This window comes from Phascolarctos cinereus, unplaced genomic scaffold (assembly GCF_003287225.1).
Source record: "Phascolarctos cinereus isolate Bilbo 61053 unplaced genomic scaffold, phaCin_HiC Scaffold_1;HRSCAF=81, whole genome shotgun sequence".
Classification (NCBI taxonomy): Eukaryota; Metazoa; Chordata; class Mammalia; order Diprotodontia; family Phascolarctidae; genus Phascolarctos; species Phascolarctos cinereus.
In genome coordinates, this window is record NW_027555514.1 from 40,283,112 (window position 1) to 40,305,120 (window position 22,009).

Below are 22,009 nucleotides of genomic sequence, written 5' to 3' on the forward strand. Positions count from 1 at the left end.
TCGGGCTCATTCAATGAACGAGACAATCAGTGAGCATTAATTTATTAAACTCTTCCTATTTGTCCGGCTATGTATTAAGCACTTGAGATATGAAAATAAAAATAAAAATAAAAGTCCCTACTCTCAAGGAGCTTCTAATCTATTGGGGGAAATAACCTACACACATGTAAGTGCATACAAAATATATTCAGGGTAATTTTGGTGAAAGGTCACTGGTGTCTAGAGTGATTGGAAAAAGGCTTCTACATATGTGTAGAAGATCTGAAGCTATAAAGGAATTTAGAGATTATACAAAACTAAGGTAAGGCACTAGGGCAGGGGTGGGGAACCCGCAGTCCAGGCCACTAGTGGCCTTCTAGGTCCACAAATGTGGGCCTTTTGGCTGAATCCAAACCACAGGTTCCCCACCCCTGCCCTAGGGAGTACAGTGAGAGAGGAGGTCTGATGGATAAGCTGTGGCTAGAGCATTGCCTACATGAAAAGTCTTGTGGGTAAATGCTGCTCTCCACTATTCATCACTGCTTCTCACTTTGAAATTATCACAAGCATGGGGATGGGGTAGAAGAATGGCCCTTGAGTTTGATGTCAGAGGGTCTGGGTTTAAATTCCACCTCTTCTGCCTCTCTGGGCCTCAGTCTTCTCCTCTGTAAAATGAAGAGGCTGGACTAGGTCATCTAATTCCAGTGCCTTCTCTCTGTTAATTATTTCCTGTTTATCCTATATATAGCTTGCTTTGTATATATTTGTTTGCATATTGTCTCCCGCATTGGATGGTAAGCTCCTCGAGGGCCAAGACTGTCTTTTGCCTCTTTTTGTATCCCCAGTGCTTAGCATGTAGTGCCTGGCACTTAATAAATGTTTCCTGACTGATTGAAGTCCCTCCCAGATCTAGATCCTGTGATCTGGAAGCATAAATTGGTACCATAGTTATTACCCTAGTGACAAATGACACAGTTTGTTTCCCTTGGGTAGAGTTGCTTGGCTCAGATATGTGTTATGTTTCTATTTCTTTTTATCATTATCATCTACTTCGCCAAATATATCCATCCAACCACTTCTGTAAAAGATTCTTCCATGGAAAAGTTTAAGACTGTCCTTTTATGCTGTTCTCCTTAGGCTCCCTTGGCCTTCCTTGAGATCTTGTTAATTTCCCTTTTCCTGGGGCCATTCAGTCACGCCTGGCTCTTTTACATCTCAGTTCAGGTTTTTGCTCTTCACTGGGCTTTGATCTCCACTTTTACCAATTCAATCCTGCTTTTGCTTCTTGGGGAATTGGTGGTCTTCTCTGACTGGAGGGTAATCCTAGCATGGGATCTCTACCTGCTTTGCTTTGGAGACTGAAGATTTTCCCTTGGCAACCAGTTGGACTCATTTTAAGAAACCTTTTGAGATCATATTGCCAAAGGCTTCAGAGCATCATCCCTTTACCTTCTCACCTTTCAGGCCACAAAGGTGTTTTGCGTTGTTTTTAAGCCCTTTAATTTATCTTCTTCAAGTGGAATTTCTCTGCCAATGCATTTGCCTTTCCTATTAAATGCAGGGGGAGGTTCCTAAACCTCCTGCAGGTTGGGTAGATTTTTATCCTAATATTCCCTACTTCATTGTATATAAAATTCCCTTTTGCCACTGAGAAATTTTAAGTCAAAAGCCCTGGCCACACACAAAGGGGGAGAGAAATCAACCTCAGTGTGTGTCTCCTTGGGTGACTTTTACAGCTGCTTATCAGAATGTGAGTTGTTCCTAGAAAGAGCCCATTTCTTATATTTTGTACACCAAAACCAGTGAGGTCTGAACACAGTGGCATTTCTGAGGTCATTAGGGAAGACAGATTGATAACAAACAAGCAGGCCAGCCAGAAGGAAAAAAAAAACTATTCATTTTCTGTTTTCCTCTTTTTGCAGAGAATTCACAATTTTACTCTACCCCCCTGGGCCACCACAGACACCATGGCAAAGCTGGAGGAGCTGTCTAAGTTATCTCTCTTGTCAACCTTTGCTGTATATAAGAGGAAAGAAAAAACTCGGCTTCTGGGAGGTATGTCGCTAAAACACAGACAGGCACACATGTGTATGCATATGCATCTACATATACAAGGGCAGGTAGGTGGTACAGGAGAGAGAACTCTGGGCCTGGAATAAGGAGGGAGTGAGTTCATATCCATCCTTAGACACTTACTAGCTGTGTGACCCTGGGCAAGTCACTTACCCCTGTATGCCTCAGTTTCCTCATCTGTAAAATGAGCTGGAGAAGGAAATGGCAAACCACTCCTGTACCTTTGCCAAGAAAGCCCCAAATGGGGTCACAAAGAGTGAGACACTGAAAAAAACAACACCAATATACATCTACATGTGTAGATGTATATATATATATATATATATATATATATATATATATATATATATATATATATATATATATATATATATCAGATTATATAGGGCTTTATGATTTATGTAGCCTAGTCATGCTCTTATAAACTGCAATCATCTCAGAATTCTGAACAATGAATTCAATGCCTATCCCGGCTAAGCAAGATTGGACTAAGCCAGAGGACACTTAAATATTAACTTGGCTGTTTATGGAATGACCTTTACTTTTTGCACATTTCCAGGGAAAAATGACTAAAGTGGCCTGCCACTCTAGAAGCTCTGGGAAGGAGCCTGACATTAATGGGAATTTGCCTGGACCAATCCCAATGAGAAGGTCAATAGTTTTAGATTTGGGTAAATGAAAGCAGTTGAAAATCATCCTCATCTGTAAAAATGGGGCTAATAATATTCGTATGGCACACCTCACAGGGCTGTGATGGGAGTCAAGGGAAATCACGTCCAGAGAGCACTTGGCAACCTTCAAGTGCCTCATAAAGGTCAGTTATCATTATTATATCAGATATTTTTGCCACATAGATATTCAATAAATTATAACCTAATGCAGCACAGCAGATATACTCATTACTCTGCTGCCCCACTGCATTCACCGACTCCACCAAAACAGTGTCCAGTTACCCCAATCCAGAGCTGGGGCAGTTGACCTTCAGGAGCAGGAAGGCCGCAGCTGCTGCCAGCCCCTCGCTTTCCTTCTGAGGCTGCCTGGAAGCAGCACATGCTGATAAGCAGGAGCCAGCTCTCTGGGCTGGCATTCCTCACTGGCTGTCCCACTGTGGCTCTAGAGTTCATCGTCTCGGACAGACGGAGAACCAGGGAAGTCGGGTGAGAGCTCTTTGTAGCGAGGCATGTCAGTGTTTCTAGTGCATGGGATGGCTTGAGTAGCTTCCCTTTTGTATCTGTGCATGTCCCTCCAAAAAGCCAGGTCCTGCAAACAACAGTTACAGGGACAAAACACATGAGTTCACAGGGACATGGGATAGAAATGTAACAAGAGGCATCTTAACTTTTCACACAGGAGCCAGACCACCTTGTTCTCTTAACGGATGGATATTAGGGAAGTGAAGGAGGCAATAAACATTTATTAAGCACCTACTATGTGCCAGGCCCTGGGCTACTAAGCCCTTTACAAATATTTTGTCATCTGATCATCACAACAACCTGTGAGGTTAGATGTTATTACTATCCTGATTTTACTACTTACAAAACTGAGGCAAACAGAGGTTAAGTGACTTGCCCAGGATCACACAGCTAGGAAATATCAAAAACTGAATTTGAACTGGTCTTCCTGATTCTGAGGCCAAGTTCTCTATCTATGGTGCCATCTAGCTTCCCTGGTGGATGGCATATTTCCAGTGGCATGCTGGCAAATGTTTAACAACTGACTCTCAAAAAAATGTGCCATGACACGCTTTTAAATTTAACCTGTATTATTAACATTTTCTCCTTCATTTAAGTCTAGTCAATCGACAAAATGATAAATCAAGTCCCAATGTATAGTATTTGCTCATTTCCATGGTCACACCAAAAATTTAACAATCAGCTCTCATAAGGCAGGTAGAGGTGGCTCCAGCACACCCCTGGATGTTAGAATCACTAAATTGCAGACCTAGAAAGGATCTTACAGGTCAGTTAGTCCAAATTCTTCCTTCTTCTGAAGAGAAAACTGTAGCCACGAGGAGCCAAAATTTACCCAAGGATCTATGATGAGGTAGTCATAGCATCAGAACCCAAATCAAGATCTCTTCCTTCTTCTTTCTACCACACCATTAAGGACCATGAGAATAAAAAGAATTACAATAACAAGAGGTAATTAAATCCTGAAAAATCATCTGAAAAGTCTGCATTACACCTGAATCCCAAAGCAGCTCATTAGAATATGAACATATGCGAGCAGGAATAGCGTACAGAGAGATACAGGCAGATAGGCCCCCGGCATCCCATTTTGTAAGCCTCTGCTTCAGAAAAAAACGGCATTGAAAACAGTCCCAGATGATGCTACAAGCCTCTTACAGTGTCTCTTAAATTCAGTGCTCTAATTTGTGTTTTAAATAACCCTCTCCCTCTCCCACTGGAGCTGTCGCACAACAACCTAATCGTGAACTGAGTGTTTAGCTCTAACCAGATGTTTGATTCATCCCCACCATTTTGTAATTCTTCCTGAAGGTGTTCTGGTGAAGAATATTGTCGATCATTTCAAGAATGTGGCCAATGAATCTAATGAGAAAAAACTCATCATCTATTCTGCAGTAAGTATGCTGGTTTTCTCTGAGTTGGAGCAAAAATAAGATACAAAGGAAGACAACTTAATCTCCTAAATAGAAAGTTTTCCATAGCAAGTGAAGTCCAAAGGCATGGACTATACAGATGCCCAACTCTAGGGGTGTCCCTGATGGGATTGAAATAATTTAATCTCTGTAAACACTTTATGAGCTTTAGTTTATGAGTGAAAGACAACCTGGAATATTCATTCATTTCACTCAACATTTCAACAAACATTTATAAATCACCGACCATATGTTAAGCACTTTACTGACTTCCTTCAAGTCTTAGTGGAAATCCCACATCCTCTACAAAAAGCCTTTCCCAATTCCCCTTCATGCTAGTGCCTTCCCTCTGTTGACTGCCTCCGATTTATCCTATAGATGTCTTGTTAGTACACAGTTATTTGCCTGTTGTCTCCCCTTTTAGAGCATGAGCTACTGAAGAACAGGAAGTTTTGCCTTCCTTTGGAACCTGCAGGGTCTGCCATATTAGGCACTTAAAAATGCTTATCAACTTGACTTGATGAGGGCCTGTGGACAGAAAGGCAGAAATGGAAAAGTTCCTGCCTTAAGGAGCTTCACATTCCTGTTAGAGGCAAACAACATGTAAGCAGAAAAGCAACTACAAAATCATTTCCTCGAGCTGCAAACTGACCCACCTTGATGTCAGGAAGACCTAGGTTTAAGTCCCATCTCTTAGACTGTAGGACCATGGGAAAGTCACTTCACTTCTCAAATGACCCAGGCAGCTCCAAGATCATATGTTACAGATGAGTTCCCACATTTGTAACAGTCGGGGGACACTCCATACCCAGAGTTCCCTATACCAATGAAATCAGTGGACAAAAATGGGAATATAAAGCTAGGTCTTCGGGGTTTTAATACGCAATGTACTTCCAGTTTTCTGTGTGATCTTTAGTACATCACCTACCCTTTTCTCCATTTGTTCATTCAAAAAGTGAATGGGATATTGCTCTAAATCCCAGCAGTATATGAAGCCAAACTAATAACTTCTAAGCACTCCGAAATATACTTCCCTCTATTTCAATGATTATGTAAGTGACCCTCTCTAATTCTTATGAAATTTTATCCTCAAATTTCTCAAGAAATTTTATCTCCAAATTTGTGCCTCAGGTGGCACAAGACCATTCAAAAATGTTGTTATTACTCTGTAGCTGTGTCACGTCAATGAGTCCCCGAAAACTTTATGATTATTTGTTAAGCTAATGGAAAAGGATAAACTACAGGTAAGCCTGGAAAATGTCTTTTCTTTCTTTCAGCATGACACTACTATTGGTGCCCTGCAGATAGGACTCGATGTTTTTAATGGAAAATTCCCTCCTTATGCTGCCTGCCACATAATAGAATTATATCTTGAAAATGGGTGAGTATTTCTGAATTCTTTTCAAAATCAAAATCACTATCTATATCAAATTGCTTGCTTTCTCAGTGAGGAGGGAGGGGAGGGAAGTAAGGAGAGAATTTGGAACTCAAAATTTTAAAAACTGAATGTTAAGAATTGTTTTTACATGTAATTGAAAAAAATATATAAAAATTTTCCAAAATCAATGGTAACCTAAGATTGTAGAAGAAAAAAAAATAGTATGTTAACCCATCCATCACAACTTTTTAAAAATGTTTGTTTTTATTCTGAACTTAAATGCAAAAAACAAAAACAACCCAACCTCAGAGTATTTCCATACAGCATAACACAACAAGAGGAGTCAATATGAAACCATGACTTTCCACCAGCCATGGAAAGTTCTTAAAGCACTCCTATGTAGTGATCTATAAAATCATGAGTTGCTTCCATTAACCATTTGGGAAGAAGGAGTGTGGGAATAAAGAAGATAAACAGAGATGGATATAATGTTGGGGCTGGAAAAAAACCTTTAAAAACTGATGGGCTCCTCTTTCACTCATGGCTTGCTAGAAAAACTAGAAAAGGGGGAAAGAGTTCATGACTAGAGAAGCAATAGAAAGAGTCACAGAAGATAAAATGAACAGTTTTCAATAAAGAAAATTTAAAAGTGTTTGCACAAACAAATCTAATGAAGACAAAATCAGAAAGGAAACCTGTGATAGCGGGGAGGTGGGTCTTTTGCAGAAAACTTTTCTGATAGAGATCTCTTGTCAAAGATATTTAAGGAACTGATTCAAATTCATAACACTAAAAGCCATTCCCAAATAAATAAATGGTCAAAGGAAATAAAGAGGAAGTTTTCAAAAGAAGAAATCTAAGCTGTCAACAACCATGTGAAAAAAATGTTCCAAATCCCTAATGATTAGAGAAATGCAAATTAAAGCAACTCTGAGGCTCTATCATACATCCATCAGATTGGCAAAGTTGACAAAACAGGAAAATAATAAGAGATGGGAGGGCTGAAGAAAAACAGGCATATTGATACACTGTTGATGGAGTTGTGAATTGATCCAAGCATTCTGGAAAGCAATTTGGAACTGTGTCCAAAAAGTTTCTATACTGTTCATACAAGCTCTTTGACTCAGTTATAACACTACTGGGCTTATATCCCAAAGAGATCAAAGAAAGAAGAAAAGGACCTACATGTACCAAAATATTTTCAGCAACTCTTTTTGTAGTATCCAAAAACAGGAAACTAAGGGAGGGCCCTCCTATTGGGGAATGACTACACAAATTGTGGTATGGAAATTTGGAATGGAATGGACTATTATTGTGCCATAAGAAATGACAAAATGGAGAGTTTCAGAGGAAATCAGGAAGACCTCTTTGAAGAAAGTGTTTAGTGCAGAGGAGAACAGTTGATAAGAAGACAACCATGTAGAGAAAGACAACTTTGAAAGACTTTAGAACTCTGATCGATGAAATGAGAAATCACACGTCCAGAGGACAGAAGATAGAACATACTACCCACCTCATGCCAGAGAGATAATGCACTTACAATGCTGGATGCTACATACATTTGTGAAAATGACCAATGTGGGAGTTGGATTTTACTGGACTATGCATATATGGGGGTTTTATTTGGGGACTTTTTTAATTGTTCAAAAAAAATTAATGGGAACAAACCAATTCTCTTTTCCTCAAAACAGTTTGACCCTCCACTGTCACCCTATATCCTAATCAGACCCCTTGTGACTAGGTGTCAGTATTGTGTTCAGTTCTAGGCATCTAGAAGGAGTATTAACAACCAGATTAAGTACAGATTGTAGAAGAAAAAAAATAGGGTGCTAATGCAGCCATGATGCATGTGAGGCCTGAGGACCATAAACGGATCTGGAGACCAAATGCATCAAGGGTTTTAAGGATTGCCACGTGGAAGGATTCAGTTTGTTCTGATTGGCTCTGGAGGGCAGAACTAGGAGCAAGGGGTGAAGAGGTACAGATTTTTTCTTAATACAAGGAAACAGTTCCTACCAGAGCCGTCTAAGAGTAAAATGTACTACCATGGGAGATGGTTGGTTTGCCCTCCCTGGAAATCTTGCTGAGTTGTTATGATGCCATTCTTAGGTTTTGCCAACTGCACCTTAAACCCATTAGCTACACCAAGATCATTCCAAGAGCTGTCGTTCACTGGAGAAGGCCACTAGGCTTCCAGCATGGAAGAAAAGGCGCAGTGGATAGAGTACTGGCCCAGGAGTTGGGAGGACATGAGTTCAAATTCATCCTCAGACACTTGACACTTACTAGCTGTGTGACACTGGGCAAGTCACTTAACCCCATTGCCTAGCCTAAAAAAAAAAGAAAGAAAGAAGCAAATACACATTCAAGCATGCACACAGGGGTATTAGATCTCCTGAGATCCAAAGATCACAGGATTGCAGGAAGACAAGAAAAAACAGAACTAACCCACTTCATAGAGAAGGAAGTTAGACCATTTGTACCAGACAGCTGCTTTGTCACCCCTAAAAGTATCTGGGCAGTAAGAAGCACCTTGCTCCAGAGCATTCTCATAATGCTACCATAGCTACATGCTTCTGACTATGTATCTTCCAGTGGGGTGAAGAAGAACGGGTGGCCAGTGAGGGAGCTCATCTCCTGCTTTGATGTCTCCCTGCTCCTTTTCAAGGAGGAAGCCCAGACGGCCACAATCCAGGAAGGATGGTACCCACCAGTGTTCAAGAAATTAATTACCCAATATTAATTACTCAGCTACCATAGGTAACTGTTCCAGCTAGGGGAGAGGGGAGATGAGAAATAAATTGGCATGCTACCCCATCAGTGAAATCAAAGAACGTCAGAACCAGAAGGGACCTTCAACATCTTCTAGTCCAGCTGACTCACTTGACAGGGAAGTCATGGGATAAGAGCACGAAGTCAGTGACAACCCTAGGAAAATAAAATTTGGTACAAAACTCTACATCACTCAGTATATAAAGCTGGCCCTGGAAATCTTCTTAAAAATATATCTCTATTGAAATCTTTTTAAAAAAAAATCACCTACATATCTCCCAATACCCCTCCTCCTCCCCACCTAGATATGTATCTCATATAACAGAATATTTTTAAAGAAAAATTAAAAAGAAGAGAAAAAACAGCAAAACCAATTGACACATCAAAAAAGTCTGAAAATATACAGTGTTACACACTGGAACACCTTCACCTCTGCAAGTTTATGAGAGGAGGTATCTTCTCCTACCTCTTCTCTACCTCATGCTTTTTCTTTGCAATTCTACAACATTCATTTTCTGTTCTTTTGTCATTGTTTTTTTTTTTCCATTTACATTGTTGTAGTCATTGTGTATATCACTTTCTTGGCTCGGCTGACTTCACTCTGCATCAGTTCATGAAAGTCTTTCCATGCTTCTTCGTATTCATAATATTCGGGGGTTTTAAACCAGAGTAATATTCCATTATATTCATTTACCACAGTTTGTTCAGCCATTTCCCAATTGATGAGCATCTTCTTTGATACCCCTGGATATCCTAAAAGAAAAATATATCTGCATGACAGACAAGAGCCTAATAGAAAAGGATACAATGTGCTACAAGGAAAAAGAGCATTGTCTTGATTCAAAAGACCTGGATGGTCTTGAGCAAGTCATCTAACCTCTTTAGGCCACAGTTTTTCCGGTTGGACTGAAGATATTACATACCACCCACCTCCTGCCACAGAGATAATACTCCTAAAATGCAAGATGCAACATATGTTTTTCAAAATGGCCAACGTGGGAATTTGTTTTGCCGGATTATGCATATTTGTTATAAGGGTTTTCTTTTCTTTTTTTTAATTGCTCAAAAAAATTAATGGGCACAAGCCAACTCTCTTTTCCTCATACTAGTCTGACCCTTCAGGTAGCTAGTAGTACAGTAAATAAAGCACTGGGCCTGGAGTTCAAACCCAATCTCAGACACTTGCTAGCTGTATGACCCTGGGCAAGTCCCTTAACCTCTATTTGCCTCAGTTTCCTCATCTGCAACACTGGGGATAATAATAGCACTTACTTCTCAAGGATGCTGTGAGGATCAAAAGGGATAATATTTGTAAAGTGCTTAGTACAATGCCTGGCACATAGTAAGTGCTATGTAAATGTCAGCTATTATTTTTATCTGTAAAATGGGAATAGTGACAGCATCTACCTCTCAGGGCTGTTGTAAGGATCAAATGAGACCATAATTGTAAAGCACTTAGCACAAAGCCTAACACATAGTAGGCACTCTATAAATGTTAGATGTTATTTGTTATAATCACTGAGGCCCCTTCCATCTTTATGAGCCTATGAAATTCCCAGAGATTCCTGATAGTAATAATACTAAATGGGGCAGCTAGGCGGCTCAGTGGATAGAGCACTGGCCCTGGAGTCAGGAGGTCCTGAGTTCAAATCCAGTCTCAGACACATAATACTCACTAGCTGTGTGACCCTGAGCAAGTCACTTAACCCCAATTACCTCACCAAAAAAACCATTTAATAATAATAATACTAGAGCACATCTCACACAGCAGGTGATTAATAAATATTGAATTGAATTACATCAACATGGGGGTTTATAGCTACACAGCACTCTACATACTGATGCACTGGAAAGAACATTGGATTTTTTCTTGAGAGGACCTAGTTTCAAACCCTGGCTTTTCCATTTACCACTCCTGGGACCTTGGACAGCTCTCTTCCCCTCTCCAGGCCTCCGCTTTCTCCTTTCTAAAATCAGGGGGTTGGACTAGAGGTGGTATGGGTAGTCAGAACTGTAGCCAGCCTGAGCGTCAGGTTTAGACCAGGAGTGAGACTGCAAGAAGGCCTTCTGTTCCCTCTCACCAGTTGGGATTCAGTCTCAGCTTCATTCCCATTCTGCTCCTTACTATTGTTCTCCCAGGATGTGCTGCCTCCCTTCCCCCTTCTAATACCAGGCAGATGGTATTAGAATAGAAATTAGATTTTATCAGAATAAAACCAGGGATGGGGAACATTTTTCTGCTAAGAAGCAATGACTTGAAGGAAAATATTAACCAAGGACCACAAACGTGGGGAAAAACTTGTTTTTGGTTATGTTTGTTTCTGATTAAAGAAAAATCAGCAAAAAAAAAAGCTAAATTCTTCTACTTCAGATGCAAGAACAAGGGAGAAAAGCAATATACTATGAAGGAAAAAGTTCTGAATTAGAGCCACGATCATAGGTTCAAACCCTAGCTTTGCTGCTGTTCCCTGCATGACTTTGAGCATGACAACTGTTTGGGGCCTCGGTTTCCTCATCTGTAAAATGACAAGGATGGACTAGAAGGCCTGTAAGGTCCTTTCCAACTCTCAGCTATGACCCTATTAACATACAGCATTTATTTATATATTATCTCTATGTATTATATATTTACATATATGTGCACATATATATTAATCATAGACATCTATAACAAATACATAACAAATATTTTTAAACACAGGTAGACAGCAGGTGCTGCCAGGGAGACAGGCAACTAGGCCTATGTAAACCCACTAAACCCATGAACTTACTGAGCAAGCTCATGCAGCTTGTTTCCCCCATGTTCCTGTAGGTAGAGCTTCCCTAGCAACTTAGTCCTCTTTAGGGGCTTGGATTCCACTTTTCAAGCAACTCATTCCTCCCCTTCCTTCACAAAATGTATCTGGCTTTTCAGAGCCCAGAATGACAACTAGTCAGACCAGGAAAATGGAAAAGGAAAGGAACGGGAAAATGTCCTCATTTGGCTCCCTCGCAGCTCCTGGGATAGAAGCATACGAATCCCAAATTCATATGTCAGGCTGGTACTAGATCACTATTGCTCTCCTGCTTCTTCTCACTGTTCTAAATTATCCCCCAAGCCAACCTGTTTTGGTCACTCTGGGATGAGGAATTCACTGTCTCTGTTCCTCTATTTATAAACATACATATACATATATGGGTATTCGTGTGTGCCCACAGCTCAGCATCTCTCATCATTAAAAGCTTTATCACATTTGCTTAAGAAACAAACTTTTAAAATTAAGGTTAATACCTCCCAGGCCTAGAGGGAAGCATCAAGTTCAAAGTAAGTGAATGGCCTCTCACAGGATACCTTGATCCATATCCAGAGAGAAAGAAAGGGGAGAGGAAAGGAAGGTCACACTATCTCCAGCTAAAACTAATACAGCTATCCAGAGGTCAGAAGTGAAGTTCTATATAATTAACAGATAGAGTAAAAAAAAGGACATCTAAGGAAGGGAGAAAAAAAAAACAAGAAGAGGAAGGAAAAGGGAGAAGCATTCGGGGGGAAAAGGGGTAGAAACATGGTGATTGGGTCATAGGCTCATACATTTCGAGCTGGAAGGGACCCTAGTGATCAAGTCCAACCCTCCTCATTTGACAGAGGAAGAAACTGAGGCCCACAAAGATTGTCTTGCTCTAGTTCACATATGCTGATGACCACACTCCAATACAGATGCAAGTAGACATGAAAGAGACCAATGTCTACATTCAGTCTTATGGATTGACAGGAACTTTGAAGAAATAGTGTTGTATAATGAAAAGAGAACTAGATCTGGAGTCAGAGAAACTGGGTAAATCCCAGCTCTGCTAGGTATTTGATCTTGGACAAGTCACAAAAGGAATGAGTGAAATAGGAGACAAGGGATAGGGAAAGGCCAGCTTCTTGCCCACTCTACCCTGACCTTCAGCAATTCCTGGTCTGTTCCCAAAACCTTGATCTGATTCCCCCTTCCAGTCTGACAACACTCCAAAAATCACTCCTCCTTCCTGACCCGCTCTCTTGCAAACAAGAGACTCTTTATCCATTGAGATATCTCTAATTCCTCCCCACTCCATTCGTGGCCAACATCTTTCACCTATTCCCTACAACACTTTTCTCCCTGGGTCTGCTCTTCCCATCACGGCCACAACACAGATTTCTCCCATCCCCTGAACCCCAAGGTAGGCAAAGCGTCCTTAGACACCCTAATCTTTCACTTCCTGTGTTGCAGTCCATCTAGGGAGGAATTTAAGAGAAACTTGAACTATACAGGAACTAAAGTTGCTCTCTTTTATGTCCCACAAACCAGGCAATACAACGTTGAAATGTACTATCGGAATGACACAAAGCAGGATCCTTATCCCCTCACCCTACCAGGCTGCAAATCCAGCTGTCCATTGAAGCAGTTTGTTGAGCTGGTCTCCCCTGTAATGACAGAAGACTGGTCAAAGGAGTGTTTCAGCCTTAGCAAAGACCAAGGTACTAAGGAAGTTAATAAAACATATCAAGGAAGTTAATTCCTACTCAAGAAGCAACAATAAGAAGGCCTAGGAATCATGCACAGCTTTGGGATCATGCCTTAGCCATCACTCTCAGTGGCTAGGGGGAAATGGATTTTGGTGATATGTTTCAGGGAACTCCCATTCTTATAAAGGCTAGACTTCTCCATCTATTACTACCTTCACTCGCAACAAACTTGCCTTAGCTTGTATACAAGGGTGATGTAATGTCTATCAGGCAGCGGCAAAATCTAATTGGGGATAAAACTGGAGAGAATGTTACAAGTTTTCCAAGTTTCATGCGGCTCATCTAAGCCATGCAGGTACTAGATTGGCCTCACCAGTCTTTATACTTCCTGCGAATACCCTGAATTCAGATTAACAGCACTAAGTGTGGATCCCTTTAAACACCAGGTAGAAGAATATGTCTTGGGTGCCAACTCACTATCTTCAATTCTCAAGGGTCCTAGGGGAATGAGTGATCAGATGCCAGTGAGGGAACAGACTTCTAATAAACAGAACCTGACAGCAACAAGCAAGAACACTAGCCCCAACTCCTAAGAGTTCCCACCTTCCTAACAGAAGATGCCAAGATGGTCGCTGTGGAGAGGAAGAGTTGATAAAATAAATGAGTCAGATGGGGGCAGGCCAGTGGATAAGAGCAGCATAAGGGCAAGGATGGGGCTGGCTAAAATACTGACAAGTAGGACTGGGAGATGGAACTGAATCTTCACTTGGATTGCCCTATCCTGGGAAGCAGGTTGTGTCTTGTTTTGAATTTGGTTATGGGTTGTGGGTTGTTTTTAATCCTGATTAGCAGAATTGAGAAAACAAAAACTTCCTTGATCCATCTGGCTCCTAAAAACCAATGAAAAACCAACCTCTCTTTCTTCTTGCTCCTGAGAAATGAAAACAATCTGTGAGAGTACATTGTGTAGGGACAGCTACCGGCCCTGAAGTCAGGAGGACTGAAGTTCAAATCCAGCCTCAGACCAAACACTTGACACTTACTAGTTGTGTGGCCTTAGGCAAGTCACTTAACCTCAATTGCCTTAAAAAAAGAGAGAGTACATTGTGTGCATGTCATATGTGTAGATATGTTGGATAGATGAGTAAATAGAGAGGTTAGGTGGATAGATAGAGATAAAATGGAAAGGGATAGATAGATCATTATAGAGGAGATGTCAGGTGAGGAAAGGGGGAACCTGTGTGCTGACACAGGAAATATGCACAAAAAAACTATTCTTTCTAGAAGCCACCAACTCGAGGGATATAAAAACTGAAAGAGGTGTGAGAGAGGAGGCATTGTCATGTCTGATGAACTTGAGAAAGTCTGGAAAGATAAGATCTTTCCAAGGATATGCAAAATAAAAACTTCTTGGAGTACAGACAGTGAATTCTCAGATTGCTGTGAAATTTAGACCATAAGAACCAAACTCCGTGCATGTCTCTCTCAATTCAAAAACCAAGTAGGGGCATGATGAAGTCTAGGAGAGCAGCCAGGTGGGAGCCCTCTCCTTAAATGGAGGATCTGGGAGGAGTTTTCTGATATCCACCCTCCACCCTTTCCAGTCAAAAGGAGGGAGAGCCCCAGGGACACAGGGTACTAAGGAGGTATAAGTTTCAGAGTAGATGTGATCTTATAGGAGGATGAATTTCTGGAGACCTTGATGAAGTTTAATAGATCAGCCAGGTGGGAAAGGATAAGATGGCTGCTGTGGGCAGATTTCTGCACCTAAGAAGTAACTACAGAAACTGATGTTCCAGTGAGTGTCTACCCACAAGAGTCAGAGAATAAAAGTTGATGTGGATTTGACATGTGAATGACGCAAAAATGCTTAGAGGCTATCATTCTACAGACAAAATTGCTGAAGTCAAAAGGGAGAGAATTTTAAGGGATGGTTCTACCTGGATGCTAAAGTCACAAGCAGAGCTTCTCCCAATTAAGATGGCCTAATGTGGGGAGAAGTGGACAGCGCCTTCCAAATGACACCTCTTCAGCCCTTTCTTACCATATGAACAATAAATATGACAATGATTATTTAGAATGCTGTATCAGCCTCAGGTCTAGATCCTACTATTCAATGACACATATAACTTTTTCCAGTCTCTCAATGAGTCATATATGAAATAGGAGGAGGGGAGAAGGGAGAGGCCAGTATTAGGAAATTTAAAAAGTGACTTTAAAACGAGACTTTTCAAAGTCGTGTGTACAGGATTAAGCATTTCTTTAAATAGTTTTAAAGTTCTTCAGTACAGATTCCAGAGGGCCCAGATCTCATAATCTTACTAAAAGGAAAATAATGTTGTAAGGGTTTTAAAAGATCCATTTTACCAGGAAAAAAAACACTTAATTCAGATTTCACTAATAATTTTTGATCATTCTGACAGAGTCTGAGCTTAAGTTGACTTCATCTATTCAAAAAAGGAAAGAGATTTGCTAGGCAAATACATACTATAAGTAATATTAGAAAGGAAATGTAGACTACTCAAAGACAAATTATTTTGGAGCATTTTAAAAATACAATGAAATATACTTAATCTAATTGGCATCTAAGCAGAAGTTAATACTATTTTAGATTACTATGTTTATCACAAACTGTTCTTATCTTTTCAATAAAGCAGGCCCTCTACTACTGAACATTTGGCAAGCATATATATATGTATGCATGTATGTATGTGTATAATATTTGACAACAATAAAGCCTGATTTCTTTAAAAATATTCTGTACTTCAGAATTTTCACCTATTCTGATAGGATTCCCCATTATCCTCCTTCTTGTCCCAAAATTATTCAAATTTGAGGATCTACTGGTTGTAAAAAGATTTTTTGCTTACCATTTTTTTTAAACTATAGACTCACTGGATTTGTTATTCATGCATTCAGTTGTGTCCAACTCTTTGTGACCCCGTGGACCATAGCATGACAGGCTCTTCTATCCTCCACTATCTCCCAAAGTCTGTCCAAGCTCGTGTCCCATTGGACATACACATAAGACAATGCTCACATAGTCCTTTAGGGCCTAGCCCTGAAGTTCTCATGCATAAACCTGGCACTTAGCTGGACAATAGTGGGGCAACACAGACCAACAATAATCTACAAAATGGACTGTCTATATATAGTATTCTAATTTGTTGCTATAACTTGAATCTTTAGTTGGAGTGTTAGTGGTGATGGAAATATCTGTTTCATCTTACTAATACTATATTACTCCATTTGACAACCATAAAAACATATCTAATGAAACTAAATGCAAAAAATTATAAATCGGCCACAAAAATAGATTTTAAAGGTTATTACCTTCCCCTCACCCTCAGCCCCAATTCAGTATAGCCTTCAAAATTTCATCTGCATCTTCCATTGCCAACTATCCTCCAGTTTTCATCTCTTATAATTCCACTGTTTATGATAGTATCTAAGAGGCAGCACAGTAAAATGAACAAAATGCTGGATTAGCTGAAAGGGAACCTGCTTCTAGTTCTAGTTCTATTACTAACTCACTCTGAGACCACAGGAGAATCATTTCTTCATTCTCGGCCTTAGTTTCCTTGACTGCACTATGAAAGGTTTGGGTTTTCTCTAGAACTGTAGGATGTAGAACTGAAAAAAACCTTAGAGATCATCTTTTAGAGTCCAACTTCCTTATTTCACAGTTGAGATGACCAAGGCCTAATAAGACACCAGGGCAGTATGATGGAGGCTTGTGGATTAGATCTGGAAGAGACCTTAAAGACCATGAAGAGTGACCAGGGGTGTGGAACCTGTGGCCTCGAGACCACATGTGGCCCTCTAAGTCCTCAAGTGAGGCCCTCTGACTGAATCCAAACTTCACAGAACAAAGTGGCTGCACTTGAGGACCTAGAGGGCCATAGGTTCCCCACCCCTGATCTAAACCAAACCCCTCATTTTGCAGTTAAGACCCACCTTCTCTAAGGTCTCCAAAGCAGAAATGGGACTCTAGCCCAGGTCTTCTGATTTCAGATCCAGTGTACTCCCCAGACTTGACAGATCTATGAATCTAACACTCTATAAAACAAATAAGTTTGCTCTCTATCTCCATAAGAATGTATATTTAGGAAAGGAATAAATGGTTATATATAAATGTGTTTTCCTTTGTTTTTGGAGGTTTATAGGCAGAAAATTTAATTAGCAGTTAAGAAAGACGTTCCCTTACTTACTGTCTATTTCTTGATTGCTCAGCTATCAATGGGGGATGGACTAGGTAGGTGGAAATGAGAGGACAGATTAGACATAAAATACAGTTTGGTTGGAATTGCTTATCTTTAATAAGAGTGATTTAACAGTTTCTCCAGGAATACAAATTCTCATAAAAATGAAAACTGCCTAAAACCCCACCTAACCCAAAGAGATGGAAAGAAGAGACAGGATATATTCCATTTCTTTTAGGCTGCTGCTTGACTACGTCATGATTGGCCCTTCATTTCTTTCATGCCTAGGACTCGTGGGTCATTGTCCATTTCAAGGCTGACTATTAATTTCAAGGCATCTGAAATTTAAAGGGAGGGCAGAAAACCACCACTGTTGCACAGCAATAGGATCTTATTAATGAAAACTGCTTATCTACCTTTTTCTATTTTTCCAAGCTCTAAGGATAGCACTGACTGCCTTTTGCCTATCATCTGGTGTTCTGGTGGTGTTGCTGTTCATCCTCTCCTGTTATGGACCCTGCAGAAAGAGGAACCCCTATCAGTCTATTTAAAAGGGTGGTTAAAGCAAGAACAGAGGAGCGATACAAGATTCCTGGTATGACATATCTGTTTGTAATGCAACCCTCAAAGAAATGGCATTCATCTCGTGGGGATAATTCTGCCTAAACTAATCTGTTCAATTCTGTTCAGACCTTGGAATGAAATCACAGCAGTTCAGTAACTGCCACCAGATTGACAGCTAAAGGCATACATACTTAGGATTCATTGGTCACCTCCGAGCCATGAATTGAGACTGACAATTTTATCTGGCTAGGTAGAGAGGTGGCTCCCTGACAAAGGATTGTTGTGTCTTATACAGGAAACCTTACTATGCCATCTCACCAAGAGACCAGAATGGTCAGTGTAGGGCGTAAAAGGAAACCAACTTTAGATCACCTGTTTCCAAAAAAGAGTGAAAGAAATTTGTGGTTGGACAAAGTAAGGTTAAAGGAAGCTAGATAAAGAGGAAAGATGGAAGACTAATGTCATAAAAGATAGTTTTCAAGAAATAAGAAACAATGGCAAATTGTAGATGATCTTTTTTTTTAATTAAGATATGGCTAGAATATAGAAATAGAAAATATAGTTTGAGTTGCAGCAATAGACTTCTATCTAGAATGTTTTCAAAACCCCAAGAGGAAGGTACTCAAATTCCTTAACTTCGAACATTAACCTTTTTAGCTGTAGTTCCATCCAATATGAAAAGAACAAGTAGAACTAAGAATTGGGAATGTCTGCGATGAGAAAACAACTAGAAAATTCATGGATCATGATTCCATTTGCAAGACTAATTATTTGTGGTTTTGTTTTTATCTGGTTTTAACATAAGAAGAAATGCCTTAACAAGGGTTAAGGACAACCATGACTAAATGGAAATAGATTTCAACTTCTGCAAATTTTCTATCTTGCATTTCATACTACATACCAGGCAGAGTCATTGTTTTGTTGGTGACACATCTCAGGGCTTCAATTTCTTCATCTTTAAAATTAGGGGGTTGGACACAATGACCAGCAACATCCCTTCCAGCTCCAAATTTTATGATCCTCTGATTTCATATTAATAAAAGATTAGCTTTGAACTGTGAATGGAATCATAATTCATGAATTGGCTAATGATCTTTCTGTGGTGCATATTAGGACGTTTAGATATGATATCCTCCTTAGCTCAGGGACGGCAGTCGAAATCTTTATGTCTTTATTTTTCATTAGAGACAGTGGGATAGTTAAGAGACCATTGGCCTTAAAGTCCGGAAGACCTGAGTTCACTTTCTGCCTGTGAAACCTACTGGCTGTGTAACCAACCCCTCAGTTCCCTAGGCAGATCTCTAAGATTATAATAGGAAGCATAGGTGCTGGTCTGCATTATTCAAAGAAGCACCTTCCAGGGAGCTCCCAACACTGATGAAATCACAGGTCCATCTACAAAAAAAAAAAAAAGTCCATACCTGGTTAGTACAATTAGAGATGAAAAAGGAAAGAAGCTAGCTGGAGCACTGGACCTAAAATCAGGAAAATCTACATTTAAATTGTTAACAAAAAAAATATCACAAGTCCACAAGACATGCATTGCACTTACTTAGCTGTGTGAACCTGAGCAAAACCCTTAATATCTGTCTGCCTTCACTGTACAATGAGTGTAATAATGGTACTTACCTCACAAGATTATTGTGAAGATCAAATGAGAAAATATGTGTCAAGTGTTTAACAAAGAGCCTGCTACGCAGTAGACGCTTAAATAAATGCGTGTTTCCTTCCTCTCTCTCTCTCTCTCTCTCTCTCTCTCTCTCTCTCTCTCTCTCTCTCTCTCTCTCTCTCTCTCTCTTCTCTCTCCCTTTCTCTTTCTCTCTTTTATTAATTTTTTTTCCACTTGTCAAACTTTTTTTCTCCCTCTCATCTCTTCCCACCACTGGAAAAAAAAAAAGAAAACACCAAAGGCAATGGGTTCATAGACTCATATTCAGATCTAAAAAGGGACCTCAGAGATTATCTAGTACAACCTCTCCACTTTACAGTGGAGGAAACTGAGGCCCTAAGAGGTCAGTTAAGTGACTTGCCTAAGGCCACACAGCTAGTTAGTGGCAACTTTGGAACTTGGAGCAGCTGTATGGTTCAGTGGATAAAATCTTAGACTTGGAATCAGGAAGACCTGAGTTCAAAATCTAGCCTCAGATACTTACTAGCTAGGTGACCTTGGGCAAGTCGCTTAATCTCTGTTTCAGTTTCTTCCCCTGCAAAATGGACATAGTAATAGCACCTACCTCCCAGGGTTATTGTGAAGATAAAATAACATAGTGTTGTGGAGTGCTTTGCAAACCTTAAACTAGAAATGCTAGCCATTATCATTCTTAGATACTGGGGGTGTAGGAGGGGTGATCTGTTTTTCTCAACTCTTTCATTTCAGCGATAAAAAGAATTTCTATTTACCATCTTCCCCTCCCCTAAAATCCAATTTAGCCTCCCAAAGATGAAAATTAGGTCTGCCCTGAGTCATTTCCTGGGAGCTACTATATTGACAAATACTATAATTATTTTTTAAGCTTCATGGCAGAATGACAAATGATCCACAACAATAAATCAGAGTACAAATGCATCCTATAACGTTTGTCAGAACACAGACTCATCGCATGATTTCAAGATCTCTGCCTTCTCTCTGAGATTATCTAAATTGGCTGCACTCATTGGCCAAGATGATAAAGTTCTTAGGAAACTAGTCTTCTGTCTTTGCCATCATAATAAACACTACTTAGAATGAAATCCTCAGAACTTCAGCAAGCATAATTGCCATTTTATGGATGGTCCAGATTAAGATAAGATTAGAAACCAGAGTGTCAAGGGGAAGTAGGGAGCTTTCATTGGAGGATAGATTGCCTAAAGTAGAAATGGTTAAGTTACCCTCCAGGAGAAAAAGAACTAAGTGAGAACATTTCCACTGGAAAAAAAGAAAAGTAAAGGAAAACCCTCATAACAAATAAAAGCTGTCAAACAAAACAATTCTCTCCTCTCCCCAAGCTTTCTGTCTTCTCTTTGCCCCTCTTTCCTAGCCCCAGATTTGCTTGTGTTTAGGGAAGCTTCCAAGTAATAAATAATATTAGCTAGAATGTATTTTGTATTTTAAGGTTTGCAAAGCAGTTTACATGTGTTGTCTCATCTGATCTTCACCACCACGTTGGGAGACAGGTGCTATTATCCCCATTTTACTGGTAATGAAACTGAGACACAGAGAGGTTATGTGATTTTTCTGGGATCATGTACTTCCTAAGTAGCAGAGGAAAGTATTCCTGACACTCCACTGCACCCCCTCGCTGCCTCTCCAAATAAATAAACCATTTGTGCCACAGAATCAAAGCGTCTTTGAGACAGAGAGCTTGCTCTGTGTAAAGAAACAAACTTTGTTGAATAAAATGTTCTGTTACATGTAAAATGCCACTTTCAGTTCATCGAACTGAAGAAATAAAATGGTACGTTTCTTTTAAGTATGTGTGTCTTTTTTGCTGAGTGATAGATACGTTTCCTTGGAATACTGCATAGTCTTGAACGTGAAAACCTTATCTAAAACTCCTTGCTGGCCACCAGTCTCCTCCTTGCTTTACCTTACCAGAGGGCTGGTGCCCATCTAACCCCCCTGAAGGAGGCTACAATGTGGGATGAGGAGGGAACAGGCCCCCACAGCCATGAATTCATCAGACTGAGGGACAGGGTGAATGAAGAGTTAAAGGTGAAAGACAAGGACAGAATGATGACCAATTCATTCTCTATTGGGGATACTAAATTTGTGACCACTGGGATGCAGCTACTTTGGCATTAGCCTAAAAGCCTTTTTACTTATAGCTGGAGACTTGGATGGTTAAGCTACAATTGAGCAGAGTTTCAGATCTGTAGAAGCAAGCAATGTCAGCAACTGAAGATCATGGTAACTAGGATGGGAGGTCAATGCCAGATTTAATTTGCCTGCAAATGTTATGTAATGCTGAGTGTGTAGGGCATCCATACCCTCTGTA

General features: G+C 40.1%; 1 protein-coding gene across 1 annotated transcript in view; it reads left to right on the plus strand.

Moving 5' to 3' along the window:
• ACP3 (acid phosphatase 3) overlaps positions 1–19,828 on the plus strand; it is a 50,780-nt gene extending 30,952 nt beyond the window's left edge. The window contains exons 7-11 of the mRNA XM_020987281.2: positions 1,902–2,034; positions 4,551–4,633; positions 5,929–6,032; positions 13,112–13,281; positions 17,907–19,828. Of these exons, the coding sequence (XP_020842940.1) occupies positions 1,902–2,034; positions 4,551–4,633; positions 5,929–6,032; positions 13,112–13,281; positions 17,907–18,022 (606 nt within the window). The 3' untranslated portion in view covers positions 18,023–19,828. The remainder of the gene's footprint in view (positions 1–1,901; positions 2,035–4,550; positions 4,634–5,928; positions 6,033–13,111; positions 13,282–17,906) is intronic.
• Positions 19,829–22,009: the final 2,181 nt, after the last annotated feature.